The 27,127-nt window shown below is 40.4% G+C and overlaps 2 protein-coding genes across 5 annotated transcripts in view; both read left to right on the top strand.

The window, feature by feature from the left end:
- Positions 1-87: 87 nt before the first annotated feature.
- Positions 88-14,202, top strand: hdgfl2 (HDGF like 2). The gene is made up of 16 exons (XM_053634184.1): positions 88-315; positions 1,673-1,749; positions 2,730-2,868; positions 5,291-5,461; positions 5,701-5,823; positions 6,548-6,616; positions 6,703-6,883; positions 7,038-7,119; positions 7,481-7,784; positions 7,866-7,984; positions 8,413-8,480; positions 8,574-8,644; positions 8,954-9,055; positions 10,036-10,189; positions 10,546-10,672; positions 13,245-14,202. The coding sequence occupies exons 1-16, from the start codon at positions 244-246 to the stop codon at positions 13,339-13,341; spliced, it is 1,956 nt and encodes a 651-aa protein (XP_053490159.1). The 5' UTR covers positions 88-243; the 3' UTR covers positions 13,342-14,202.
- A 221-nt stretch (positions 14,203-14,423) lies between these two features.
- The window catches only part of ap3d1 (adaptor related protein complex 3 subunit delta 1), a 34,464-nt gene continuing 21,760 nt past the window's right edge, over positions 14,424-27,127 (top strand). For all 4 annotated transcript variants that reach the window (XM_053634183.1, XM_053634182.1, XM_053634181.1 and 1 more), the window contains exons 1-6: positions 14,424-14,756; positions 23,320-23,415; positions 23,571-23,651; positions 24,476-24,556; positions 26,447-26,554; positions 26,733-26,862. In XM_053634183.1, coding sequence (XP_053490158.1) covers positions 14,661-14,756; positions 23,320-23,415; positions 23,571-23,651; positions 24,476-24,556; positions 26,447-26,554; positions 26,733-26,862 — 592 coding nt within the window. In that variant the 5' untranslated portion in view covers positions 14,424-14,660. The remainder of the gene's footprint in view (positions 14,757-23,319; positions 23,416-23,570; positions 23,652-24,475; positions 24,557-26,446; positions 26,555-26,732; positions 26,863-27,127) is intronic.

Below are 27,127 nucleotides of genomic sequence, written 5' to 3'. Positions count from 1 at the left end.
ACATTGTAAAATCTGATTGGCTCCGAGCAAGACTGACAAGCACTCTCGCCAATCGATCCTGTCAGGAAGGCGGGACATCCGTCTGTTGCTGTCGGTTAGCGGAAGCTGGTGGAACCAGCCGCCTTAGCCTCGCGCTGTGGAGGTTTCTATGGTTGGGTAGAAGACGGGCTACAACAGGGAGATACAAACAACATCAGAGATTAAGCTGAAAAACACCACCACGGAACGTAGAGAAGCGACGAAATGCCGCACAATTTCCGACCCGGAGATCTCGTCTTCGCAAAAATGAAGGGATACCCGCACTGGCCGGCTCGGGTAAGCGAACACAAATGGAGTGGACATTTTAGGTTTTGGGGCGCTTTTGCATCTTTCGCCCACCTGTATTCCGAGTCACACCGCCTCCTGGGTTACGATTGGCTGATGGTATTTCACTTTCCGCGCGAGGATTAGCTCTTTGCTAATCCCTCCAAACTCTTCGCCCGTGTGTACAGAGCTGTTAGCCAATCGTAGAGCTAGAGGCGGCGCTTGTCGAATACGGGTAGGAAAAGTATACTAGGAGCTGAGTGAACTGAGTGATAGCATTAGCATTCTTTTGGTGCACACACCCCCAGATAGACCCCCCCCCCGTTATGGCCGTTTCTGGAGGATGTGCATTTTCCTACGCTACATAAACGTGTTGTGTCGCGTAGTCAAACATGTTTTTTCATAGTTTTGCGTACGGATAGCAATGCTAGTTGCAGATGAGCACAGGTAACAAGCTATTTAGTTAGCTTAACTGTATGAAAACTCAGAAGCTTGATCGATTGCAATGCAAATAAGGCTGATGGCGGGGCAGCCGAGCGGACTTTATTACAGGCTGGGATATGAATGTGTTAAATGGGCAGTAACTGTGTGTTTTCATGTTTCAGGCTTCTTGCTTGGTACATTTGTTTTGGCCCAATAAGTCACACCAGCTGGAGAGTTCTCTCCTAACACCTTATCTGTAGGCCTTCTTTCTTCACAGACCGTTTAATGAGAGTTAGAAATATCTCTTGACTTCATTCATTGTATTAAGTGCCTCATTTTTCACATTTATTTATCCTTTCATTAATAAATTATTACACCCTCCCCCTTGTATTTTCATTCATTCATTCATTCATTCGTGCTCAATAGCTGCTTTCTCCTGTTTAGCACTGTGTGAGTGAATACACAGATGAACTACAACAGCAGAAGACTACATCTGGGTGTATACAGAGGACACAGCTTCACTGAAATCAGACCGTTGAGGATAGAATTGGGGGGAATAAAGCAGGCAGCTGTCCAGTTTCAGTGAGTCTGTTCCAGTGAGGCTGACAGGAGTTGAACCTAATGATGAGGTCTTCTGCTGTTGTCCACAGTGACGTCACAGACCCAACTAATCCATTGTTCCATCGTTGTTTATTTTAATAACTGATTATTATCGACTTTATCGATTAGTTGTTGCAGCCCTAATTTGAGCTGCTGTAGACTTCCTGTCAGCTTGAACAAGTCTGGCCTTTCTCCTCTGACCTCTCAACAAGGTGCTTCTGCCCATCAAGCTGCCTCTCACTGGATATTTGTTGTTTTTTGCACCATCCTAACAATGCATTGTGGACGCTGAGTATATATTTGTATGCAGTCTAATTCTGTACATATTTTGTCCTGTCTGTTCCAGATTGAAGATGTGGCTGAAGGGGCTGTGAAACCGCCCCCTAATAAAATCCCCATATTTTTCTTTGGGACTCATGAGACGTAAGTGTTCTCAGATTCTCGGGGGTAATTGATCATTTGTAGATGTTTTATTGTCTTGTAGATTATTCTGATAAACTATTAAATCATGGATGCATCGATGTGATACTTGATCGACATGCTGGATCAGCGTCAGTCCCGTCCCCACACATCTGGTGTTTCACAGAACATTCAATTGTTAAGAGCAGTGTCACAAAAGAGTTTCATAGAAATCCAGGTGTAGGTTCATATTTGGATCCCTAATGAGCCAGAAGTGACAGTGGCAAGGAAAATCTCCCAAACGACATGAGGGAAAATCCTTGAGAGGGTTCAGAAGGGAACCCATCCTCTTGGATGGGTTCATCCTAGACACACATCCCAGCGTCACTCCTCTTCTGAGTGACGCTGGGTAGTGAGATTTATAAAGCATTACTTATCCATAGGTATGTACTGGAAGTCGAACAGTATTAAATGTGTTGAAAGGCTGTTGTGTGTAAGCATCATATGATATCTCTATGATTACAGCAGCAGTTCTTGGGTACAAATCTGTGGATTCTATAATTAAGTTGCTATCAGAGTATTAGTTGCGAAGGAATATAGTGTAACACTTGACGATTGCAGATAACACTTAGTGCTGTTTGACATTATAGTTTACAGTTGTAGAAGAGTAATGATTTATAATTCCACCCTTCGGTGTCATGCAGAAGAGGGTGGTTTCCCTTATGAGTCTGGCTTCTCTCAGGGTTTCTTCCTCGTGTGTTCTCATGGAGTTTTTCCTCTGACTTGCTCATTAGGGATCTAAATATAAATCTACAATCTGATTTCTGTAAATCTTCTTAGTGACACTGTATGTTGTGAGAAGTGTATTACACATAAAACAGAATTTCCAGTGTTGCTTTAATTGGCTGAATTTGTAGTGATTGTACTGATTTGCAAAAACGGTGCACCTTATGATCCTGTGATTTTTATTATTATTTATTTTTTTTTCCCCGCCTCCAATGTAGAGCCTTCCTTGCACCAAAAGACCTCTTCGCTTATGAGAAGTACCAGGACCGGTATGGGAAGCCAAACAAAAGGAAAGGGTTTAATGAAGGATTGTGGGAAATACAAAACAATCCACATGCGTCTTACAATGCCCCTGCTGTAAGTAGTAGTATGTACCTCATCATTCCAGAAACTACTTTTTGGTGTTTCTAACCTAATTTACACCCGTTTGGTTTGTGTCTGGATTGGATGGTTCTAGGAATTTAACTATATGCCATTCTGAGGTCCAATAATAATATGTAACTCAGCTTGTTATGTTTGAGTACCAACTTTGAGTTGTTTTCTCTTTTCATACAGTTGCCCAAAAACCGTCACCTTTAATTTCCTTAAAGATTTACATCCGTTATGATGTAATGTATTCGAAGGGATTTTGGTTGACCGATGTGGCTTGTGGCTTTACACATCTGACTAAACTGCATCGCAGACCACTGGACGTAGTTGGAGCGATCAGATTTAAATCTGTTTAAAATGCATGCTGCATTTTATATATATATATATATATATATATATATATATATATATATATATATATATATATATATATATATAGATATATATACACAGTATCTCACAAAAGTGAGTACACCCCTCACATTTTTGTAAATATTTGATTATATCTTTTCATGTGACAACACTGAAGAAATGACACTTTCCTACAATGAAAAGTAGTGAGTGTACAGCTTGTATAACAGTGTAAATTTGCTGTCCCCTCAAAATAACTCAACAAACAGCCATTAATGTTTAAACCGCTAGCAACAAAAGTGAGTACACCAATAAGTGAAAATGTCCATATTGGGCCCAATTAGCCATTTTCCCTCCCCGGTGTCATGTGACTTGTTAGTGTTACAGGGTCTCAGGTGTAAATGGAGAGCAGGTGTGTTAAATTTGGTGTTATCGCTCTCACACTCCCTCATATTGGTCACTGGAAGTTCAACATGGCACCTTATGGCAAAGAACACTCTGAGGATCTGAAAAAAAGAATTGTTGCTCTACATAAAGATGGTCTAGGCTATAAGATGATTGCCAAGACCCTGACACTGAGCTGCAGCACGGTGGCCAAGACTATACAGCGGTTTAACAGGACAGGTTCCACTCAGAACAGACCTTGCCATGGTCGACCAAAGAAGTTGAGTGCACGTGCTCAGCGTCATATCCAGAGGTTGTCTTTGGGAAATAGACGTATGAGTGCTGCCAGCATTGCTGCAGAGGTTGAAGGGGTGGGGGGTCAGCCTGTCAGTGCTTAGACCATACGCTGCACACTGCATCAAATTGGTCTGCATGGCTGTCGTCCCAGAAGGAAGCCTCTTCTAAAGATGATGCACAAGAAAGCCCGCGAACAGTTTGCTGAAGACAAGCAGACTAAGGACATGGATTACTGGAACCATGTCCTGTGGTCTGATGAGACCAAGATAAACTTATTTGGTTCAGATGGTGTCAAGCGTGTGTGGCGGCAACCAGGTGAGGAGTACAAAGACAAGTGTGTCTTGCCTACAGTCAAGCATGGTGGTGGGAGTGTCATGGTCTGGGGCTGCATGAGTGCTGCCGGCACTGGGGAGCTACAGTTCATTGCGGGAACCATGAATGCCAACATGTACTGTGACATACTAAAGCAGAGCATGATCACCTCCCTTCAGAGACTGGGCCACAGGGCAGTATTCCAGCATGATAACAACCCCAAACACACCTCCAAGACGACCACTGCCTTGCTAAAGAAGCTGAGGGTGAAGATGATGGACTGGCCAAGCATTAAACCCTATTGAGCATCTGTGGGGCATCCTCAAACGGAAGGTGGAGGAGCACAAGGTCTCTAACATCCACCAGCTCCGTGATGTCGTCATGGAGGAGTGGAAGAGGACTCCAGTGGCAACCTGTGAAGCTCTGGTGAACTCCATGCCCAAGAGAGTTAAGGCAGTGCTGGAAAATAATGGTGGCCACACAAAATATTGACACTTTGGGCCCAATTTGGACATTTTCACTTATGGGTGTACTCACTTTTGTTGCCAGCGGTTTAAACATCAATGGCTGTTTGTTGAGTTATTTTGAGGGGACAGCAAATTTACACTGTTACACAAGCTGTACACTCACTACTTTTCATTGTAGCAAAGTGTCATTTCTTCAGTGTTGTCACATGAAAAGATATAATCAAATATTTACAAAAATGTGAGCGGTGTACTCACTTTTGTGAGATACTGTATATAATATATATATATTGGGCCCAATCTGGATATAATGCTGATAAAGTGTCAGGAAAAGACCACGTGTAAATGATTTAACTCGTTTACTCGTCACGCATTGTTTGTCATTTTAAGTTTCGAACAACCCTGTGATTCTTGGGCTGCAATGTTTTGATACGACTACTCAAGTTCAAGGGTCACATTTCTCTACCAAAAACAATGACTGCAACCTGAGAAATAATTTACTTCATACTGTTCAAAGGTTCTAGTAAATTGAGCACAATGTTGTCATTGTCAATTGTCATTTATTATTTCTTAATAAATGAACCCAACTGTCCGATGCTTAGCCTGCCAGCTCGTCTGAGAGTGAGGACAACGAACCTGCACCAGGAAGTGATGTGCAAGATGACGAAGAGGTGGTGGTACAGAAGAAAGCTGAATCTGGAAGTGAGGAATCTGACTCTGGAAGTGAAGATCAAGGCAGAGGTGCAGTGAAACGGAAAGCTCCAGCAGCTAAGGTAGTAGAATGCTTTTTATTTCTGACCTGTGACTCTAACAGCTTTTTTTGCCCACAAGTGCTGTAAATATTTACATTTCCTTCAGTCCTATCTGAGAACAGTGTAGGGATGCAGTGTCGAGTGTTAGCGTTTATAATCGAACACCCTCTGAATATTGTGGCTTGTTGTCCGAGAATGATTTACATGACTAATTCTGGGACATGTCATGTGAGGCACGTTGTTGGGTTTTTCTTCTGTAGCGGCCACCAGCAAAGAGAGGACGAGCATCATCCAGTGAGAGAGATGAAGAGGAGAGTGGATCGCCCTCAGAGCCAGAGCCTTCCCCCAGCTCTGAATCAGACTCTGGCAAAAACAGCGATCAGGTATCTCTCTCTGTTTCAAGCAGGGTTGGACTGTTTCAGTCCTGCACACAAACACTGATTGGTTTGCTAGTGTCATTTGTCAGCCCTGAACCTCTCCATCACCAATTCAGCGGTTATAGTTCTGGTGGAGTAAAAGTTCAGTAATACAGTATTAGGTTAAATTTCACTTTTGGTTAGGGGGTGCATGACTATTAATTTTTACTAGTCGACCAGTAATTAAAAAAAGTAGCGGACAAGTTGTCTTTTTCATAATTAAAGCCAAAACAGTTTCATGACCTCAGTGTTTTTTAGGCTGTTTTATTTGTGCAGCAAAGAATACATCAAACCATACTTGAGTTAACAGCCAGACATAGACTACACATTTTTGTTCCACCATGTTCAGCTCCAGCCTCAATAGCTTCCGAAAACGAGAGCCGAACTCGGTCTATCTGAGCTGACTCGGTCTATCTGAGCTGACTCAGCTGGCTAGCTGAGTGGGATTGGATAGTGACGCAACCTGCGGCTCTAAAAATACTCCTTCACACAGCCCTGGTCACAATGGGATTTGCTTTGCCTCTCTGGTTCATGCTAAATGATATCAAATAATAAAAAAAAAAAAAGACAAAGTACATTTAGCCTGTTTTTCTGTACCATCTGCATCACATCCTTTCTCACAGCTGTGACTTTTTTACTTCAGCATTGAGCATCACAGGTTGTTCTATAACCTTATCGGTGTACTCCTCAGGACTTCACTCCACAGAAGGAGTCGGGTGGCCGGGGAGGCAGGAAGCCTGCAGGCAGAGGCAGGAGGAAGGTGGGAAACACAACAAGCATGACATTCAGAGCCAGTCAACATGTTAAAATCGATAACGATCATCATAATTCCTCATGTATTTTTAGAAAGCATCCTCAGATTCCGATTCAGGCTCAGGATCCCAGTCAGACCATAAGCGGGACAGGAGTGATTCTGAGGACGTGAAGCCACGGCCGGCCGTCTCTGGATCCGAATCTCAGTCTGGATCCAAGTCGGAGTCTGAATCGGATCCTCCACCCAGGAAAGCTCCACAGGCACGCAAGAAAGGTGAAACCGGCACCCGTTAGTGGTCCATTTAGCATAATTAGTTTAGTGACTCAGTGAAATTCTTGATGGCAGCAGAAAAGACTCTCCTTTTATTAAAAGAGGCAAAAGATGTACAATAGGTTATTAACTAGTACATGCCTATATATGTTTTCAGAAAAACCACCACAGAAGCCACGTGCAAGGAAGCCTAAACCAGCACCAGAAAGAGCTCCTTCCTCTTCATCAGACAGTGACAGGTGCGCAAGGCTTGTTCACACTGTTGGTGTTTGTAAAAAAAAAAAAAAAAAGTCAAAACAGATAAACTTGCGTTTACGAGTTGACTGTAAACTGGTTTCTATTCACCACATATTCATAACGTGCACAGTGGTGTGTAGTAGCAGAACAAAAAGCTTGTATAGTAATTATGTTCACATCAGTTAACCAGCTGTCTAAAATGTCAAAAAGTCTAGCTATTGAATGTCCATTTGGACTAAAATATGGCAGAAATGCTTAAACACATAAGCTGTGATTATGTTGTGTGTTAAAACATGTGTAAAACTGAGACTGGTTGGTTGAGTTTGTTTGTTTGTTTGTTTGTTTGTTTATTTGTTTTTGCAGTGACAGCGAGTCGGACCAAATCAGTGATTGGAAGAAACGGGACGAGCAGCGGCGGCGGGAGCTGGAGGAGCGCAGGAAGAAGGAGGAGGCAGAGGAGCTTCGCCGGTTGAGGGAGAGAGAGAAAGAGGAGGACGAGAAAAAGAAGAAGGAAAAAGAGAGCAAAGCACGGAAAGATGATGCCGAGAGCAGCAGTAGCAGCAGCGGGTCGGACGAAGGCGTAGACGACCATCCTCTCAAGAAGTCCAAGAAACCACCGCCGCCTCCTATCCCTGCACCTTCAGATTCTGATTCACCGCCAGATCAGGCAAGTTCACCCTTAAGAAGCGTTCCGTTTTCAGGTTGTGGGATATTATAGACATGTCACTTAGTCGATTTTCCTTCTCAGGTGAAAAAGTCAGCTAAACGTCAAGATGGCCAGAAAGGCAGACAAAAGAAAGAGGTAAAAGAGAAACGGGAGAGGAAGGAAAAGAAGATTCCGCGATCTGAGGAGAAGCACAGAGCGAGGTAAGAAACGTAGATTTTTGCCATTTCCCCCTGCCATTTTCTCCTCTTTTCTCCCCAATTCGGTCTCCTATCTCAAGGTGGTGGAGGTATGTGGTTCCTCTGACACACATGAAGCCAACCTCTGTATATTTTCCAACTGCTGCTCATTCAATATCACAGGGCAATAATGCAATAATCAACGTAGTGTCTGCACTATTTTGCACGCATGAGCTCACAGACCCCTGCGGGTTGTCAGTGTCGCTCTGATTGACAGCGGGGAGAAAGTATGCCATCTCTCCCACCCTGAGAGCATAGCCAATTTTGCTTTCTTGGCTATTGGCCATGGATGGCTGTGACAGATATCTGCTGTTTTTGTCTCACTTTCATACTGAACTGAATTTTACTGGTTGAGTTCATTCATTCTTATCGGAACTGCTCTTCCTGATAAGGTCCAAGCCTGAGAAGCCAAAACGAAGACCTGAACGTCCACCTGAGAAGAGAGTAGAGAAGAAAAAAGGTATGAACAGCACATCTGCACACCTTCAGGTGTGAATGGTCTTATGTATAATCCTTTTCTCATACTTTCGCTTTGAATGTGTTGTCTCTTCAGAACCATCTCCAGAAGAGAAACTCCAAAAGCTGCACACCGACATTAAGTTTGCACTGAAGGTGGACAACCCTGTAAGTTTATAATACCTCAATTATTAAATACTTGAAGTACTGACACTGAGGACTCCACAAAAAGCTTTACAAAAAGCGTGTCACTACAGAAATGTTAACATATTGCATAGAGGCCATTTAAGTAAAGTTGTGATTTTCCTCGCAGTCAGAACTATTGTCACAGCTTCTGTTATAGACATTTGGTCAAAACCCTCTGACGAACCACAATCGAGAATTCAACAGTGCTGTGGTATAAATCAGAATAATCTATAGGCCTGTTTTGTTTTTTTGTGATTTTATCCACCAGTAATTCATTTTTTTTTGCTTCAGGATATTGAGAAATGTTTACAGGCCTTGGAGGAGCTGAGCGCTGTACCAGTCACCAGTCAAATCCTACAAAAGAACTCTGATGTCATCACCACACTCAAAAAGGTCTGCCTTCCATATTCACGTACTGACCCTACGACAAGCTGAAGTCTTGCCTGAGCACCTATACCAAATTGTGAAGTAGAGCATTATAACCTAATAGTAAAAAGATTTACGTAGAACATGTGGGAAACATCCAGCAATAAATGCAATGCAGTCTGAAATTACAGACTTTTTGTTACATACAAAGCAATGTTAATAACTTATTCTGTTCTTTTATTGAAGAGTAGGAGGAAAAATTATCAGCCTGAAATATTAAATGTCTGTCAGCAGAAAGGGTATAAAACCTGAATGCTCCATAGCACATCATTACCTTCATGGCAGTTGTGTTGATCAGGTTCTGATCATACCGGTTATACGTTTATTTGCAGGTTGCTGATGCAGTGCTCCTTTATACACACATTCTTTTATTATTTTCTCAGTTCAACTCCCAAAGTGATGCTATGACACAATACACATAACCCCTTGTAATCCACAACACTTTGATTTTGGGTTGTTGTTGTTGTTATTACCTAGTGGGGATTCAATCTGAATCTCTACACCTTGCACATTAACATTATGGATGCTTTAAGATAGCAACACACTGCTTTCCTGAGTTGTTTATGATCATACCAGTTTAGTTTCAGCCACAGGTTCAGTTTTGTATGGCTGTAGTGGATGGAGAAAGCTACACACATTGTCCCAGAAATTCTGAGAAACATTTAATATCAAACAAAACACTAATTAAATGAGTCAACTAATGCTCACTGTCTGTACTAAAAACACCGTACAGTTATTAGTTCTTTTACTTGTCCTGAAATGAAGCAAAAAGTAGTTGAGTTAATGATCGAAAGAATTTGAAACTGATGAGACTTGATTATAGTATATATGTTTACAGGATGTGTTACTGATACAAATTGTCGTTTAACTGAACATAAGTGGAGTAAATTGTATGCTGTGACGTTTGAAACGTCCAGTGGAAATTCATATCGGTCTCTATTCAACAGATTCGACGATACAAGGCCAGCAGTGCAGTAATGGAAAAGGCTACGGAGGTCTACAACAAGTTAAAACTCCAGTTTGTTGGAAAGTTGGAGATAAATAAACCAAAACTACAGGAGAAGGGTGAGGGGGAAAATCAGACGGAGACACCAAGCACAGGTAATCTTTCATGGTGACTGACTATGAACACATTTTATTTTTTTTCTTCCTCTTTCCAGTTTTCCACTTGTCCAGTTCTCTGTATAGTCTCATACAACCACCTAATGTTGCTTGTCCCTCAAATCTACACTGTGGCTTCGCAGCTTGCTAAAATTTAAACGTCGTTCATCCTAATTGAGTTGAGCCCTCTGCGGTTTTATTGTGTAGAGAAATGCTACGGTCTGTCAAAGTTCCTGTTCAATAACAATTCACAATTCATAACCTGCATGGAAGCAATCTATTAGCTTTGAACTTATTCCCAGAAACCAGGTTTTGTTTAGATTTACCCTGATGCATTTCACTCTCGTTTCCACAAGATTCCAAACCAGTGAACGGAGAGTCAGAAGCTGAGAAGAAGGACGTTGTTTCTGAAAGTGAATCTAAGGAGCCAAAGTCTGCAGTGCAGGAGGAGCAAAGTGACCACAAATCACAGAACAACGAGAGGTAAATAAGTTTTACTTACTGTAAACATATGCACAGACTAATCTACTAAGGTAAACTCACAGGAATGCACCATCATACCACCTGTTTATTTAAACATAATGTAGCATAATATCTTGTGTACATGGTTAAATGCACATCGAGCATATGCAATCTTTTTTTTTTTCTTCTCATAACATACACTATTTGACTTTTTTTGTTTTTGTGGTAATGAGCATTAAATGTCTTGTTTTATTTCTTTTGCACTCCACTGTATAACATCATTTGCAACCAGTTACTCTAACCACTGGCTTATTGGCTGCCAAAACAAATGTAATTACCTTGAACAGTCCAAGGTGTCTGTCCACACACTGGGAATCTCATGAACATTAGTCTTGAATCCTGAACACTTGAATTTAATGACGGTGCTGATTCCGAGGCATGTGGAACTTTTATTCTAACAAGTGCTTCGATCCACACTAGCTGTCTCATAAAACACTAGCTTTTTTTTATGCGTCATCAATTTTTCCCCGCTCACATCTATATATGAAGCGTAAAGTCCATAGAAAGAACCTGAAATCATGCAGTTACACTTTCTCTAGCAGGGGTGGTCCGAACTGAGAACTGAAAAAATACTGTAGCAGAGCTGATAAATGTAAACGAAGTAAAAAAACTGGCAGCAGTTCAGTGATGCTAGTTTTCTAAACAAGAAATCAGCTTGGCTTATGTAGCAGGTCTTTTTATGACCAATCACATGCATTTGTGTAAATTGTTTAGCATGATTGCAGCTCATCGGACCAAGAGACTGGCTACTGGCTATTAGGTCAGAAAAGGGAGAGTTTTCTCATCTGTTTGGCGTCTGTGGCACTATACACAAGTTGTAACATAGTACCATTACGAATGATTTACGATTAGCAATAAACTAATCCTTAATAGTTAATGGACCCTGACAGATTTTAGTTCAATACCCCTAGTGTGTAGTCTGTGAACTTTATTTAAAATCATAACCAGCAAAGATGATATGAATATGCAACTTACAGATTCACAGAAAAAAATAATTTGTATGGCAGTGATAGCCAGTGTTAACCAGAATAAAGCCCCACTGTCTCATATTGTTATTGAATTGTGTTGTAATTACAGCTGGCCCAACTTCGTCTGTCCCTATGCCATATGTTTCATTGGTACAGGTGTACTTTTTTTTTTTTTTTTTTTTTTTTTTTTTTAGCATTTTATTTTATTTTTTGATAAATACTGTAGTTCTGATAGTACATGAAGAACACATGTGGTGTGGATTTAGCATGCTCTTACTATGTGCTGCTCCTGAGGCACAACATTTCAGATGTAAATTTAACATCAAAAGTACAAAAAATAATGACTTTCAATACTCTGAGGACAGAAGGGGAAATGTCGATTACATAAGGAATAAAACGGGCTGTTATAGGAAAATAATTCATGATTGTGTAATGTTTTATTCCTCTTATACCATAGAGATTTATCAATGATTATGATTTTTTGTAATATACAGTTAACTGTACAGGTGCATCTCCAAAAAATTGGAATAGTGTGGAAAAGTTACCTAGCCCCCCCCCCCGTATTTTAATTCAAAAAGTGGAACTTTCATATATTCTAGACTCTGATTTCCAAATGAAATGCAAAATTTACTTTCATCTTCCCCATGATTGTGGCTGTGTACTGAACCAGACTGAGAGATTAAAGGCTCAGGAAACTTTTGCAGGTGTTTTTAGTTAATTAGCTGATTATAGCTCTTCTCACGTCAACAGTTCTGTATTATAAATTCTTTACTCTAATATTTTGACATACTGAATTTTTTATTTCCATGAGCTATAAGCTGTAATCAAAATTAAAACAAAAAAGGCTTGAAATATTTCACGTTGTGTAATGAATTTAGAATATATGAAAGTTCCACTTTTTGAATTAAAAAAAAAATTTGATTAACTTTTAAAAATTAATGTTTCCATGATATTCAAAATTTTTTAGATGCACCTGTGTATATAGTTTTACTGTAAACTATTTTACATATAATTTTAATAATGTGGACCATCTGTCAGGCACGGCGTTTCCTCACCAGCGCCTCTTTTTTTTTTGTGCTCTCTTTTCAAGTTAATAAAACAAAAAATGCTGTCTCCCAAGGCAGAAAATGTACTGACCATTACAGTGCATTTACACTGGAGACGGAGGACTTGCCGCTTTCTGGTTTTTCTGTAACAAGACAAGCTTTATTGAGATGTCCTCTTTCGTCTATGATGGAAAACTTACTGATCGTTACGAAGCTTGGACACTGGACACTCCTTCTATTATGTAGATCATCCAGCATTAAGTCCCTGTGAATCAGCGGTTTTTAGAAATTATAATGTATTAGAATATGTGCGTTAATATGGTGATTTATATTACAACTAACGCAATTGTCAGAGCTGCTGTTGTAGAAAATTAAGGGGAAAAAAAATTCTGACCAGTCAGAATCAAGCACTTATATATAACAATGCTGTGGTATAGTGTCAGTTCATGCCTGGGGGTTTCATGTGATTGCATCCCTGTGCCTTTATCACTAAATGAAAGTGGCTGTGCCTCATTTCAGGCCTGGAGCGGACAGCCCTGCTGAGCAACAATCACAGACGGCTGAGGAAACAGATCGCACTTCAACAGCAGACACAGAGCCTCCGCTACTAAGCTGAAGACCCGAACCACCCGTTTCTTAAATGAACTGAGAACTTTTGTCGTTGATTTGTGTACTCTGTGAAGACGTAATCCTTACCCAAGACCACGTTGCTCTTTTACACGTGTACACACTCTGACTCTTTCCTTACGTTTGTGTCGGTTTTGTCCACCATTTCTAAACACCTGTTATGATGTGTATATAAAATTATACAAAAGTTATTCCCAGTACGAACAAGGTCAGCAAAAGCCTTGTTTGTGTTCAGTGTGGCAGTGATCCTGCACTAAATGATGTTTTGTTGTAGTGAGGGAGTCAGCGTTATTTAAAAACACTGATATTTAAAAGAAATGCCCAGGCCCTGATGTGTGTGAAAACACTGTGTTTTTGGTACTTAGTAGGCCACTTTTTGTTAACCAGACTCCATTACTTTTTCCTTCTTTTTTTTGCATATAAAAAAGGAAACAAAAAAAATTTAATTAACCAAAACCCTTTGTAAATTGAGCCATACAGCAGGAGTTATGAGCTATTTTCATACAGTAGTACTACTTCATTTTAACCAACATGAAGTATGATTTACAGTTATACTGTCTTTTCAACACATTTTGGAGGATGTTGAACATTTGCTTGTCTTGCGTATATAGATGTTTTTAGTGCAAATGTAAATTGGTCAGACCTTTTTTTCTTTTTCTTTTTTTTTTTTAAAGTCATTGATGGAAATTGAAATAAACGTCAGCATGGTGGCCCTAATAACTGATTTTCAAACATATTTTAGCATTGTTGTGTTTGTGGCTTGACTAAGAAAATAAGAATGTTAATGATTTATGAACGCAAACATGGATACTTGCGAGTCAAGTAAATTTAATCAAATTCACACAGTTTATTGAAAAAAAAAAAAAAAAAAAAAAGATTCACCAACCAGAGAATCGTGTAATAATCAAAATATAGGCCGAATCGCAAATCTTCTTCTTATTGGCTAGTAGGTGCACAATTAAAGACCGAACAAGTTATTATTCAACAACCTATAGAGTGCGCTTGAGTAGGGAACAGGTAGTCATTTGGGATTCAGCCGTGTATTCTGTCAGCTGATCCGGGCGCCATTTTGTCAACCATTTCCTAGACGGGTCCGCTGCCAGTCGGTGAGTTTGCAGTTACAGGAGGAGGAGGACGGACCCAGCTGGACTCGCCTTCTCAGGGCTAGGATTAGCAGACGATAGTGTGCTCCTGTGAGGACGGTGCTCAGGTGGATGAAAGCCTGTCTAGCGGGCCTGTCAGCTCGGAAAACACCGCTTGGTCTCCCCGGACAGGAGCGACAGGAGGCTTGGCTTTGCAGCAGCAGCCATGGCTTTGAAGATCGTTAAAGGGAGCATCGATCGGATGTTCGATAAAAACCTTCAGGACTTAGTACGTGGCATTAGGAACCACAAGGAAGATGAGGTAAGATATTATTTATAACGAATAAAATTGTTGTAATTAGTGAGTTGCGTGCGAGGACGTGTCAGTTGCTTAAAGCTATAATGGAAAAGCTATTCAGCTAAACGTAACGGTTCCTATTAGCGACGACTACCTGCACTAGCTTGCTAACTTCCTCTGTTTACTGCTCTGCCTCCGTTCCTCCAGTCGCTAGTATGGAGTAAACCTTTTAAACAGACTGTTACCTTACATGCTATCATACCGACCGTTATTATTAGTATTATTTTTTTAATGTCGCACACATGAATTAGGTGCCGAAGAGGAGAGACGTCCAAATGTGTGGTCATATGGTAGAGTTAGCATCAGAGCTTCCAGTCAAGGGAATGAAATGAGCACGTCGCTAACACGGAGCTAGAATAAATTAGCTGACCCTCCACTCTCCTTCTGAATGAACAACGAAACAAAGTATCGTCCAGCCAGCTAACTGACATCTTATTGACACCCGAGCGGCTGAATCAGCTCTCCGACATAGCTGGCTATCGGTACCATCTAGTTCCAGGTGATGTAGCCTGCTAGCCTGTGAGCTAATCGAGCTACGATGAGCTGGCTCGCGAGCTCCTGACAGCTGTTCTATTCATTTACATCAATCAGATATTATCCGGAAATGTCACCCAGTGACACATCTGTCTATTTGTAAATGCGTTTATGTATCTATCTTTTCGTTATTTGGCTACATTTATGTGTTTATTGTGGTGTAAGGGGCCTCGGAGATGGTTGAATAGCAATTAGGACAGAGAGTTAACGCTGCTAGGTTACATGCTTTTAATTATTCAGGTGTGAACTTGACCTTTTTATTTCACTGGGAAGTTCAGTTATGTTCAGTCTGAGTGCAGATGTGCTCATGTGGCGCTGCAGTATGCTGTTGAGCCCTGTAGTGTGGCCATTTCATTTCAGGGGAAAGTAATAATAAGTGTATGTTCAAAAGGTCGGTGGGTGGGGGGATTAAAAAAAGAATCGCCAGATGACGTCAAGGACAATTTGCATATTCATTGGATCGTCACGGTCATTTGCATATCAAAACGGAAGAAGTAAAATCTTCCGGAAACAGAGAATGGAGTAAAATAGAGTTTTATTTCTTACAGAAAGAAGTCATCATTAGGCCGCGCGGGGTCACACTAGGCTTTCAGCATGCGTGTTTTTGTCGGACGCCGCTGCGAATACGGGCGGGAACAGGATATGACGTCATCCGTCTCAACTTTCTCTGCTTCACACAAGTTGTTTTTTTTTATCGTTCAAAACTGTGATGTAAAGTACAAGACAGCTCGATACCGCTAAAATTAGCGCTTCCGTTTTTGAATTTTTAAATTATTTTTTTAAACTAAAAAGGTCACGCAGTGACGTCGCAATCATCTACTGGTCACACGTCTTCACGTGATAAGATTACACAGGTCAGAGTTCACCAAATGTGAACTTTCATCGCATAGAATAGTACGAAAATTCTACGCATGAGCTTGCGTTTCCGGTTCTGCCATTTTCAGATGCGTTTGAATGTAAGTCAGTGGAGTACTAAAGCCTGGTGTGATCGCGGCCGTAGTCATGGCTACAGACTAACTGTTTACGTGTTTACAGAGCCAAAGAAGCAGTGGTGGGCAGCAGTCGAGAAATGGGCACAAAGGAAAGGGTTATGGATGGAATAACTTGCTTTTATTATTTGTAAATATAGCCAAGAAGAGATGTTTTAAAATGAAGAACCAAGAAGTCAAGTGGGTTTATTGTCGTATTGTCATGTAACTCGTATACATCGAAACTAATTGTTCCTTTGGGTCCATGGTACATCGCACAAGAATACAGTAGCACGGTCCACAGAAGTACATAAAGCGCAGATACGTGACATCCTGAGACGAGTGCAAAATGTACAACGAATACACAAGACAATAAATTGACATGGCAGTAAATGCTTACCACACAGGACGTCAGAAAATAATTGTTTGGAAGAAGCCAGTGTAAATAATTGTTTGTGAATACAGGTGGGACAAACAACAATCAGTAACTGGTCACTGGGAATAACGGTGATCAATGATTGATCCTTCGGAACAGTAGTGATCAGTGGTTGATCTGTGATCTGCTCTCTCAACTCATACAACCCACAGCTATGATGTGAGCTGGAGAGCCGTATTGAGTGCAGGACAGTCACGGGCGTCTGCTTAAAATGTCCCTGTATTCTTCACTAGGGTGTTTTTTTTTTTTTTTTTTTTTTTTTTTTTTAATTAAATAAAGTCACTAAAGGGAGCTAAAAAAAAAAACCCCAAAAAAAACCCTACCAAAAGTAGCATCCATCCCTAAAGCTTTTGTGTGTGTGTGTGTGTGTGTGTGTGTGTGTGTGTGTGTGTGTGTCAGAGAGAGAGAGAGAAATGGGAAAATCTTGAGTGTGTCTGTATTTAATATTTTTACTTGTTTCTTTTTTAAATATAAAGCAATATACACATCCATCCACATCCATTTTCCATACCGCTTATCCTACACAGGGTTGCTGGGGAGCCTGGAGACTATCCCGGAGATCTCGGGCCACAAGGTGGGGGACATCCTGGACAGGTTCCCAACCCATTGCAGGGCAATATACACATCTGTTAATGCTATTTTAGACTGTGTCTGTGTTTATTAATATAGGAAAAGCCAGCAAATTAAAGCCGCTTTCCCGGTAATGCAGAGTCTTTCAATACTTTCAATCTGTTGCTGTAACATTCAGCTCCGGCCGTTCATACGTGGCAAGATAATCTCTAAAATGTCTATTTTTATAATTTATAATACACTCCAGGTCGACAGAAGCGTCCTCATTTTCAAATCTGTCCAGTTACTACTAACCAATTGCTTGTTAGTTTAATTGAGAATTTAAATCTCCCGCCTTATAAATTGCTGTGAAGTCTTAGGACAAATAGGCCACTGAATCATTCAGCGGTGTTGTGAGTTTTGTTCACACTCAAGCGTAACTGATACATTGCAAGGTCTTGCTAATTTTACAAAGTATATTCCCTGCGAATTGCTGTATCCAGTTGCAGCAGAAAATGTCAACATTTCATTACTGGTGCAAACTCAGGGATACAATAAATTTTTAAAAATCTGTTTATCGTTTGACAGTTCAGTAGTACCCTGTGACAGTGATGCAGTCCTTAGACATCTTCCATGTTTGTGTAACAGCAGTGTATCTGGCCTTGGCTGTGTGGTGTGTAATGTAGGCCAGGTTGTCCTGTAATTTTATCAGCCTGCTCAGCTGTATGTGCCTCAGTGCTGCTCCATTTGTCCCCAGCGCATGTTCAACTATAGTCTCATTAGGAGCACTGCATGCCTGAGGCAGACTCGCAGGACATGACGTGATCTTGTGAAACTCTCATTCTTTAGCGCTGCAGGCAGTCACCGAAAAACGTTGTTTAGGAGGTTAACTATCCATCTTCATTTGCATAATGGAACAATATTAATGCAATAAAGCACTAAATCTTTTTATTCCAGCACCCGAGTGGTGCTATCAGTGTTTTCTCCTGAGCTCCTGCTCGTTCTTCAGTGACAGTTATGTTAAGCATTGCTTATTATGATCATCGCTCAGTGCCTCCATCCATGACAGAAGACTAAATAATAATATGGTTTCTCATTTCTCAGTATTGATGTATGTCTGGGCCTTGTGGGGCATGATTTGGCAAAAAAAAATCTAATTTTAAGAATACCTTTCCCAGTACAAAGTATTTAACATGGTATTTATGTTTGCTCATAAAGTGGCAGAAAAAACAATACATAATTTTTTTTAAAGTACATGATATTTAACCTTTCTGGGAAAAAAAGAACAATAAAAAGGAAAGGGAAAAATTAACCAGAGTTGGTCAGTGTTAGAAAAGTGCTGCAAATATCTGAGAAAAACCTCTGAGCTAGGGCTGCTCGATTATGGCAAAAATCATAATCATGATTATTTTGGTCAATATTGAGATCACGATTATTAAACGCGATTACTCATTGACTTTGGAAACATCATGCATTTATTGAACTTTAAAAAAAAAAACCAAACATCTTATTATATTTTTAACTGTGGATTTCCTTGAATATAGTTCAACTGAAAAAATATATGTAAAACAAAATTAAATAAAAAAATAAAATAAACTTCTGCGTTTTCTGCATATCTTTTTTCTGTATTGATGTTTCTCTTGTAAGCTAGCGGAGCACGTCACGTGATGCATTTCAGTGAATCACATCGCCAGAAATGAACTTTAAACTGCCTTAGCCAATGAAATTCAGTCTCCTGGTTTAGATCAGCTTGTAGGTTCTCACTATAGCGAGCTCTAGAAAGGAAATTACCGTATTCAGACCAGCCGTTGTGACGCTAGAGGAAATGAGCCCAATGATACCAAATGTTATTTCTTTTTGTTCCACACTGGACTCCTTGAAACCAAATTGTTTCCAAATGGCTAAAATGGTTTAACCTTTTCTTGTCGACCAAATGCTCTCTTTTTGTCATCTTGGCTCGAGCTGAACTGAAAATGCCCCAGCCTGGTGGTGAGTGAGTTTGGCCTTTTAGGGAGGGGCGAAAGCGCACTGCTGTACAGTAAAATGCCGCATGGTTTTTAAAAAGACAAAACGAGAACGTTGCGAAACAGAACACGACACAATAATGGTTTTATCTGTGTTCTTTTGTTTTCATAATCGTTGGAGGCTGTAATCAAAAATTCGATTAATTGCACAGCCCTACTCTGAACCAATAACAGTATCAAATCACTGTGTTGTCTGCCTCTTGCTAGGTGTGTATTGTTTTGCAGCTACTCACATGAGTGCAGATCATTATGCTATCACCTGTTCGAATACATCACATTTATATCAAAATCTGCCATAGGCTAATTTAGCCACTTCCAGTCATCTGTCCAACAGGGACATCCCTAGTGGTTGGTGTGGAGTGGCATGTAGCTGTATTTGACATGCAGACAATCGTGAGCTCCATTTGCGTCTTTTTAAAAATACCCACTGTTGTCGTGGACGTTGTTAAAGTTCGCCGTGACGTCACCACTGCCACGGTGTCTGCTGTTTACTTCAACACGTTCACTGTGTTGAATCTTGCATAGACATGGGGAGTTAAAGTTAATTACACCACCACAGTGCTGTTAAATTCTCGATTCTGATTGGTCAGAAGGTGTTCAGTTAATTTTATACAGTATGTAGTATTTTATAAGGAAACTATAAACTGGGAACTGACTTGATTCATGAGCAATGAAGAGCGTAGTAATTGAGGTATAAGAGGAATAAAACATTTCGTATACACACTACGTGTCTTCTGATGGACAAAATGCAAACATCAACAGCTCTTTTAATCCTCGTTTATGTAGTCTGATTATGAAACATAAGGAAGCATGGACAGGCTTACATTCACTCTTACGTACATTCTACTCATAAATATAACCAGTTTATAAGGGCAAGCACGGGTAAGTCTGATTTGCCGTGATAGGTGATCATTTAAGCCCAGCCCGAACAGTTGATTTAATGTTGATTTAGTGTTCTGTACGTAACCTGAAATAGCTTCTGCCTGTAGGATGAGTTCTGTGAATGAGGCACTGTATATACACTTTATGGTCAAAGGTTTGTGGACACCTGATTATCACTTTTTGTGATTGACATCCCATTCCAGATTTAGCCTTTTTGGTGTTGTTACAACCTCCACTCTTCTGGGAAGGCTTTCCACTAGATTTTGGAGCGTGGTTGTAAGGGATATAGAAATTCAGCCCCAAAAGCATTAGTGAGATCAGGCACTGATGTTGTTGGGTGAGGAGGCAGTCGGTGCAGTCGGTGTTCCAGTTCATCCAAAGATGTTCAGTGGGGTTGAGGTCAGGGCTTTGCGCAGGCCAATCGAGTTCTTCCACTCTTAGTTTGTTCAACCATGTGTTCATGGAGCTTGCTTTCTGCACAGGTGCATTGTCATGCTGCTACAGGTTTGGTCCAGGAAAGGGAAATTGTAATGTTATCCTATACAATCGTATACAACAGTTTGGGGAAGGGTCACATCCATCCATCCATCCATTTTCCGTACTGCTTATTCTACAGTAGGGTCACAGAGCCTGGGGCCTATCACAGGAAACTCAGGGCACAAGGCAGGGGAGACCCTGGAACCCATCCCTGCAACCCACCGCGCACGCATTCACACATTATGGACAGTTTGGACATGCCAATCGGCCTACAATGTCTTATCTTTGGACTGGAGGAGGAAACTGTAGTACCCCGGGGAAACCACTAAGCCACCGTGCCCCTGAAGGATTACACATTTGGCCATGTTCATAGACATCATTTCCAAGTTCAGACATCCATTGTGGACTGCTAAACTTTTTTTTTTCTCTCAAGGAACCATTGTGTTGTGGAATCAGTTCTTTAAATGTAGTCTGTTTTACATGTCAGGACCTTTTGAGCTTAATGTCTCTCTTCGCTCTGTTTCATCTGGAGACATTTGGAGTCAGATGTCATGAAAGGCTCCACCTGTGTAACCTGTACCAGCTCGCCTAGATACAGTGTCTGTTACCCAGCCAACCGTGGACAGAACTCTGAAATATTCATCCCCTCCTAAATTAAGCGCCAGCTCTTTTGCTTGTGTGTGTGTGTGAGAGAGTGTGTTTGTGTGTCCGTTTGTTCAGCTTTTGCCTGGCCAAGCCCTTTCTGTTTGTTTTCCTGATAGTACTGTCTGTGCATATGAGAAGTCAGATTTTCTAGCCAGAGCATTACTTTTTTCACCCTGCCTTAGGTGAGGAATGCAAGGTGTGGGATGGGTTCTGAAAATCTCACCAGTTTATGATGTTTGTACTGTGAGGGAACGAGAGGTTCAGCTCATTCACTCGTGAGACTCTTACTGTGCCCAGGTTATGTTTCTGAAAAGGCATTTGAGTGGGCTTCTTCCACAGTTAGGAGATGGCAGCTGGTCACAAAGAATGCACACACATTGTACAAAACTATAATAAGGATGCAGCCGGTACACTGGAGAGGAGCAGCTGTGGACTGTTGGCCTTTCGTCTCATTCCTGTGCAGCTGGGATCACATTCACCACTGCAGTTTCTTTCATAATGCCTCGTTCCCTCCCCTCATTCTGTCTGTATGCTGTCTTATGACTTAAGACACATGACCCTCACTCCATACAGAGAGTGTGTGTGTGTGTGTGTGTGTGTGTGTGTGTGTGTGTGTGTGTGTGTGTGTGTGTGTGTGTGTGTGTGTGTGAGTGAGTGAGTGAGTGAGAGAGGGAGAGAAAGAGACGGAGACAAACACAGGGAGATCTAGAAAAAGATTGATACAGGAAGAGAAAGACAGACAGAGAGAAACAGGCAGAAAGAGACTGACCAAGAGAGAGAAATGGACTGGGAGAGAGAGAGAATGAAAGAGAGAGAGAGAATGAGATGGACTGTCAGAGAGAGAGTATTTTTTTTTTTTTCCCCAGGTCTTCATCTAAGTGCTGACGGGAGGTTTTTTTTCAGGGTGTTACTGCTGCTAGTTTTCAAATCTTGTGCTTGACATATGACAAGCTCACGCTGTGTATTGGCATAAAATTGACTGAAACACACACTTTACATAACAGTTCCTGTCTGTTAGCCCAATCCTGCATCTCTACTGAAGACTTGCTCAGCTGAGTAAAGCCATTAGTGATTGGTTGAAAATTGTTGAAAATTGTTGATCCAGTTGATCAGGTTTTACAGCTATACCTTAACTTTAGAGCAAGTAGCACAACTAAAAAAAAAAAAAATTGTATCACTGACATGAATATAATTAGCACTCATAAAATGTACAATTTGGTTTATATATTGAAGTATAAGGGGGCGCGGTGGCTTAGTGGTTAGCGCGTTTGCCTCACACCTCCAGGGTTGAGGGTTCGATTTTAAGGTACTGATCACGATTTTTAAATATATTTTTGCGATGCGTGATCTGTATCACGACCCTTATACTAACAAACGGCCAGCAAGCAGGTAGTGACTATTATTTATTTAATGTAATACATAAAAAGAATTTATTTTTGTAGTTTTTATAGAAGAAAAGGAGGAAAAAGTAAAAAAAAAAAATCAGTAAACCGTTTAACATTTTGCAATTTTAATATTTAAGTACAACAGTTTAACATCACATTAGCTGGCTCTAGTCAGTTTATGATGATTAAAAAGATTAAGTAATGTAATATCTATGATGTCACGATGTTTTTCCGAGATCATTTATCATGATATTGATATTATATTATCATTTCGCTCAGCCCTAGAGCAGCTCACAAAAGTTTACTAATCTTTAATTCATGCATTTTTATCTTCTATTTAGCTTCAGGATCATTTTATTTGCTTGCGGAGATAACGATCCCATTATAACACAAATGAAACACCTACAATTCTGCATGTGAAATTAACAAACCAGGTTCCTATTAATGATACAGTCTTGCAGCAAGTGGATCATATACTAGGGATGGACAATATGGCTATCAATATTGCGATATATTAACATTAAGATGCACCTTTCCTAGTATCATGGGTGTCTAAAGCTGTAAGGAGGAAGTGAAGCATTCTCCATCACTACCACACAGTTCACTTTCTCCACTGTCTCTCCACAGGCCAAATACATCTCTACATGCATCGACGAGATCAAGCAGGAACTCAAACAGGACAACATTGCTGTCAAAGCCAATGCAGTGTGCAAGCTCACCTACGTAAGTCCACCAGTCTGTCCTTTGCATGCTTTGTAGACTTCTGCTGTACAGATGTGATGACATCAGCATGTGTGCAGGTTTCATGTTGACGCTTTGTCTTTGTGGATAAGCTATATGTTTGATGAGGTCATCCGTTGTGTTGTGTGTGTTTACAGTTGCAGATGCTTGGATATGATGTTAGCTGGGCTGCATTCAACATCGTTGAGGTGATGAGCTCTTCCAAATTCACCTTCAAGGTAAGAAGGCAGGAAAACTTTGTCCTTCTTCGCAGGCTTAAAAAGTTCTTATGATATAGGAACAGACAAATCAGTAGCCTGGGCGCCCTAGACAAGCAGGCGATTTTTATTTATTTATTTATTTTTTAAATATATTTGTGATATATTTTTTTAATTCATAGTTGTGCAGTGGACAACTAGGTTCAACAACCAGAAAAAAAAAAACTTACTCTTATTGACCGCAAAACAAATGTTTTCATTTGGTGCATAGCCTTTCATGAAGATTTGACACACCTCAGTGCTGTACTATAGAGCAAAATGCATGATCTGAATCCGACTGCCTGCTGCACTATACGCATTAGCCGAGGCTTTAACTGTCTCACGGTAGAATGATTTTACCAGGTGGATTAATTAGCGCATATGGATGACGGATGATCTTTTCAGAATCAGGAACACACAGCTATGTGAAGACACTAAGCAAATTGAGCAAACTGAAGTCCAGCACAACATACAGCCACCTCACGGTTAAACACGGTGACAGAAAACCAAGACTAGGTTCGGACAAGGCACAGACACAACCACTACTTTAGAAAATTTGTTCAAAGAGAATAATGAATGAACAGTATATCCATTTGTTTCCCTTAGTCTGTATTAATGTACTTTTTATTATTATTAGCTATGTCTTTGTAGCCTACAAAGTTTCTGGGCAACCAAAAATGGGCCTGGGCAAGCACATTGGGGTTTTTACTTGCCCAGTGGGCTTGCTAATACATTTTTTACATTTGTCCCTTTGTGTCTTTTTTTATGTTATTATTTTTTAAATTGCTATCTTCTCTCCTTCTCAGCGAATTGGTTACCTGGCTGCCTCCCAGTGCTTCCATGAAGGCACTGATGTCATCATGCTGACAACCAATCAGATTCGCAAGGTAAGCTGTACAGTCTTTTGGCTCATTTTGTTTCTCATGTCCATACACTGCACAGTTGAGTTCTACTGAATCTCAGTGATGTGCTGTCATGGTGAAGGACAGCCAGCTTTTGGTCTTATTATCTGGGGAAACAGCAGGAGTCCTTGTTTTAGCTCAGCAATGTACTAACCAAGTGCACCTTCAAGCTCACACAATCAGCCAGTTGGCTGCTACAGGTATGCAAATCTTCTTAGCTATGCTGCATAACAGACATGGTCCAAGTCAAGTCTCAAGTGTCTGAGGTGGAGTCCAAGTCAAGTCTCAAGTCTTTGTTGTATTTTTAGCAATAGTTCTTTCAGTTAGTTATTGTAATTAACAGTCTATGAGGCTAAATCAATTTTGAAATATTAAAACTGATTACTTCTACGGAATGTCTTGTTCATTTATTCAAAATTGTCTCATAAAGCACACAAGGTTTTACTTAAAACATTAATTCAAAATTAAATCATTAATCAACAAACTATCGCTTTCAAACTATTACATTTGATCCAAGAGTTCTCCCTGTAATTACAAGAAAACATTCATAGAATATTCAGAAAAGACATAATTTTTCTTTGACATTTAGTGCAAAATGCAACGTGCCGTGTTTTTTGAGCTATTTGACTTGCTGTAGTTTGCTGGCATCGGATGTAACCGAGCGGGCTGAGATAAAATGCAGAAGAGATTGTGCATGGAGTGTATTTAACTTGGTAGGAAATGAATGAATTGTATGCATATGGTAGCTAATACTTGGGTGTGGGAAATGACCATGAAAAGGACATGGAAACATTTGTACTTCTTGATAATGGACAGCAAGCAAGCCCCTGACAGTCGCGTAACACCACAGCTTCCCTGTGGTTTAATTGATTGCTTTTCAAATTAAATGACACGAAGGTTATTACAATGAAAGTCTTGCCTGTATTGTTATTGTTTGTTGTTCATTTATATAACAGCACTTTTCCAACGGGTAATGAACACACGCCTTCAGATGTGTCATGTGTGTATATAATAATACTGGCTTGGTGTGTTTAGAGATGAATTGTTGTGATATTTACTGCTGCAGCACAAACTGATAGGGAATGAATGAATGAGGAGTGAATAGAAAAATGTGGTGTTTGATGTGTTCATGTGGGGTAATAAAGAGAGAACGTAATCGGGAACACCAAACCAAAATTACTTGTTTTTCACAAGTCTCTGTCTTCAAGTCCAAGTCAAGTCTCGAGGCAGTTGTTTCACGAGTCCAAGTCAAGTCTCGAGGCACTTAACACTTTTCTGCTGACAAGGTGATGGTGTTTGTTCAGGGAACTAGTGAAACACTTTATAAACCAGCCCATAATTCTAGCAGTTTGAAAGCTGAACCATTATGTAGTCAGATGTGAGAAATTATTAATGCAGAGTGTACAAATGAGAAACAGTTATTTAATCAAGTGGAAGAAATTCTTATTGCAAAGTGTAAATATAACAACTGTGGAAGATTTTACAGGTTTTTACTGTACTTGCAAGTCGAATGCTTTGTTGTCATGATTGTAGACACGCGTTATGGGCAAGACAACAAGAGGTTATTGCTTTAATTTTTAATTTAGATTTTTTTTTATGTGTACTGCAGCTGCACTGTAATGTAAATGCTAGTTTAAAAAAAACTCGAATTGCTGGACCAGTTGTCATGACAATAAAATGATGACATCCCCAAGCCCCTGACATGAAGATTCTTAGTCAAGAGCTGTATCTTTTGCTGTAGAAAAGTGTGGAACAGATCTGGGACCAACAGAATGACCTTGGAAAAGGGCTAATTGGGAATCCTCTCTTGACAAAGAGTCATGTTCTAACTTTACATTTATGTGTGACTGTTTTTTTCCCATTTCTTTACTCCAGGACCTCAGCAGTCCAAATCAGTATGACACTGGTGTGGCTCTGACTGGCCTCTCCTGCTTTGTGACCCCTGACCTGGCCCGTGACCTGGCCAACGACATTATGACTTTGGTGCGGCTTTTCATGTATATTATACAAATAGTTATGTATCAAAGAAGTGCAAAAAAATACCGTTCATTAGTATGAAATGTGAGATACACTGCTGTACTTTTTACGCATTCGTGGTGATTTCATCGGAAATTCGGGTTTTGCAAGGTTCCTCTGACCTCTTCCTAACTCTCTCTCTCAGATGTCTCACACTAAGCCATACATTAGGAAGAAGGCTGTGCTTATCATGTATAAAGTGTTCCTGAAGTACCCCGAGTCCCTGCGCCCTGCCTTCCCTCGTCTCAAAGAGAAACTGGAGGACCCTGATCCAGGTGTGGAGTGTTTTTTTTTTTTTTTTTTTTTTTTTTAAGTGCCTTTTTCATTCGCAACAAACCACACCTCTGTATTAAAGTATGAGGAGTTGTGTGTGTGTGTGTGTGTGTGTGTGTGTGTGTGTGTGTGTGTGTGTGTGTGTGTGTGTGTGTGTGTGTGTGTGTGCATGACTCAAATATGATTCCTTGATGCACAATGCAAGAAAAGTATGTTTTTATGGCAGTCAATTTTTATTTCAACCTAGTCTTTTTCTATTACATCTGT

Source organism: Ictalurus furcatus, chromosome 10, assembly GCF_023375685.1.
Source record: "Ictalurus furcatus strain D&B chromosome 10, Billie_1.0, whole genome shotgun sequence".
NCBI classification, from domain to species: domain Eukaryota; kingdom Metazoa; phylum Chordata; class Actinopteri; order Siluriformes; family Ictaluridae; genus Ictalurus; species Ictalurus furcatus.
Note: the sequence above shows the minus strand (reverse complement) of the source record. Positions and strands in the feature narration are given on the sequence as shown.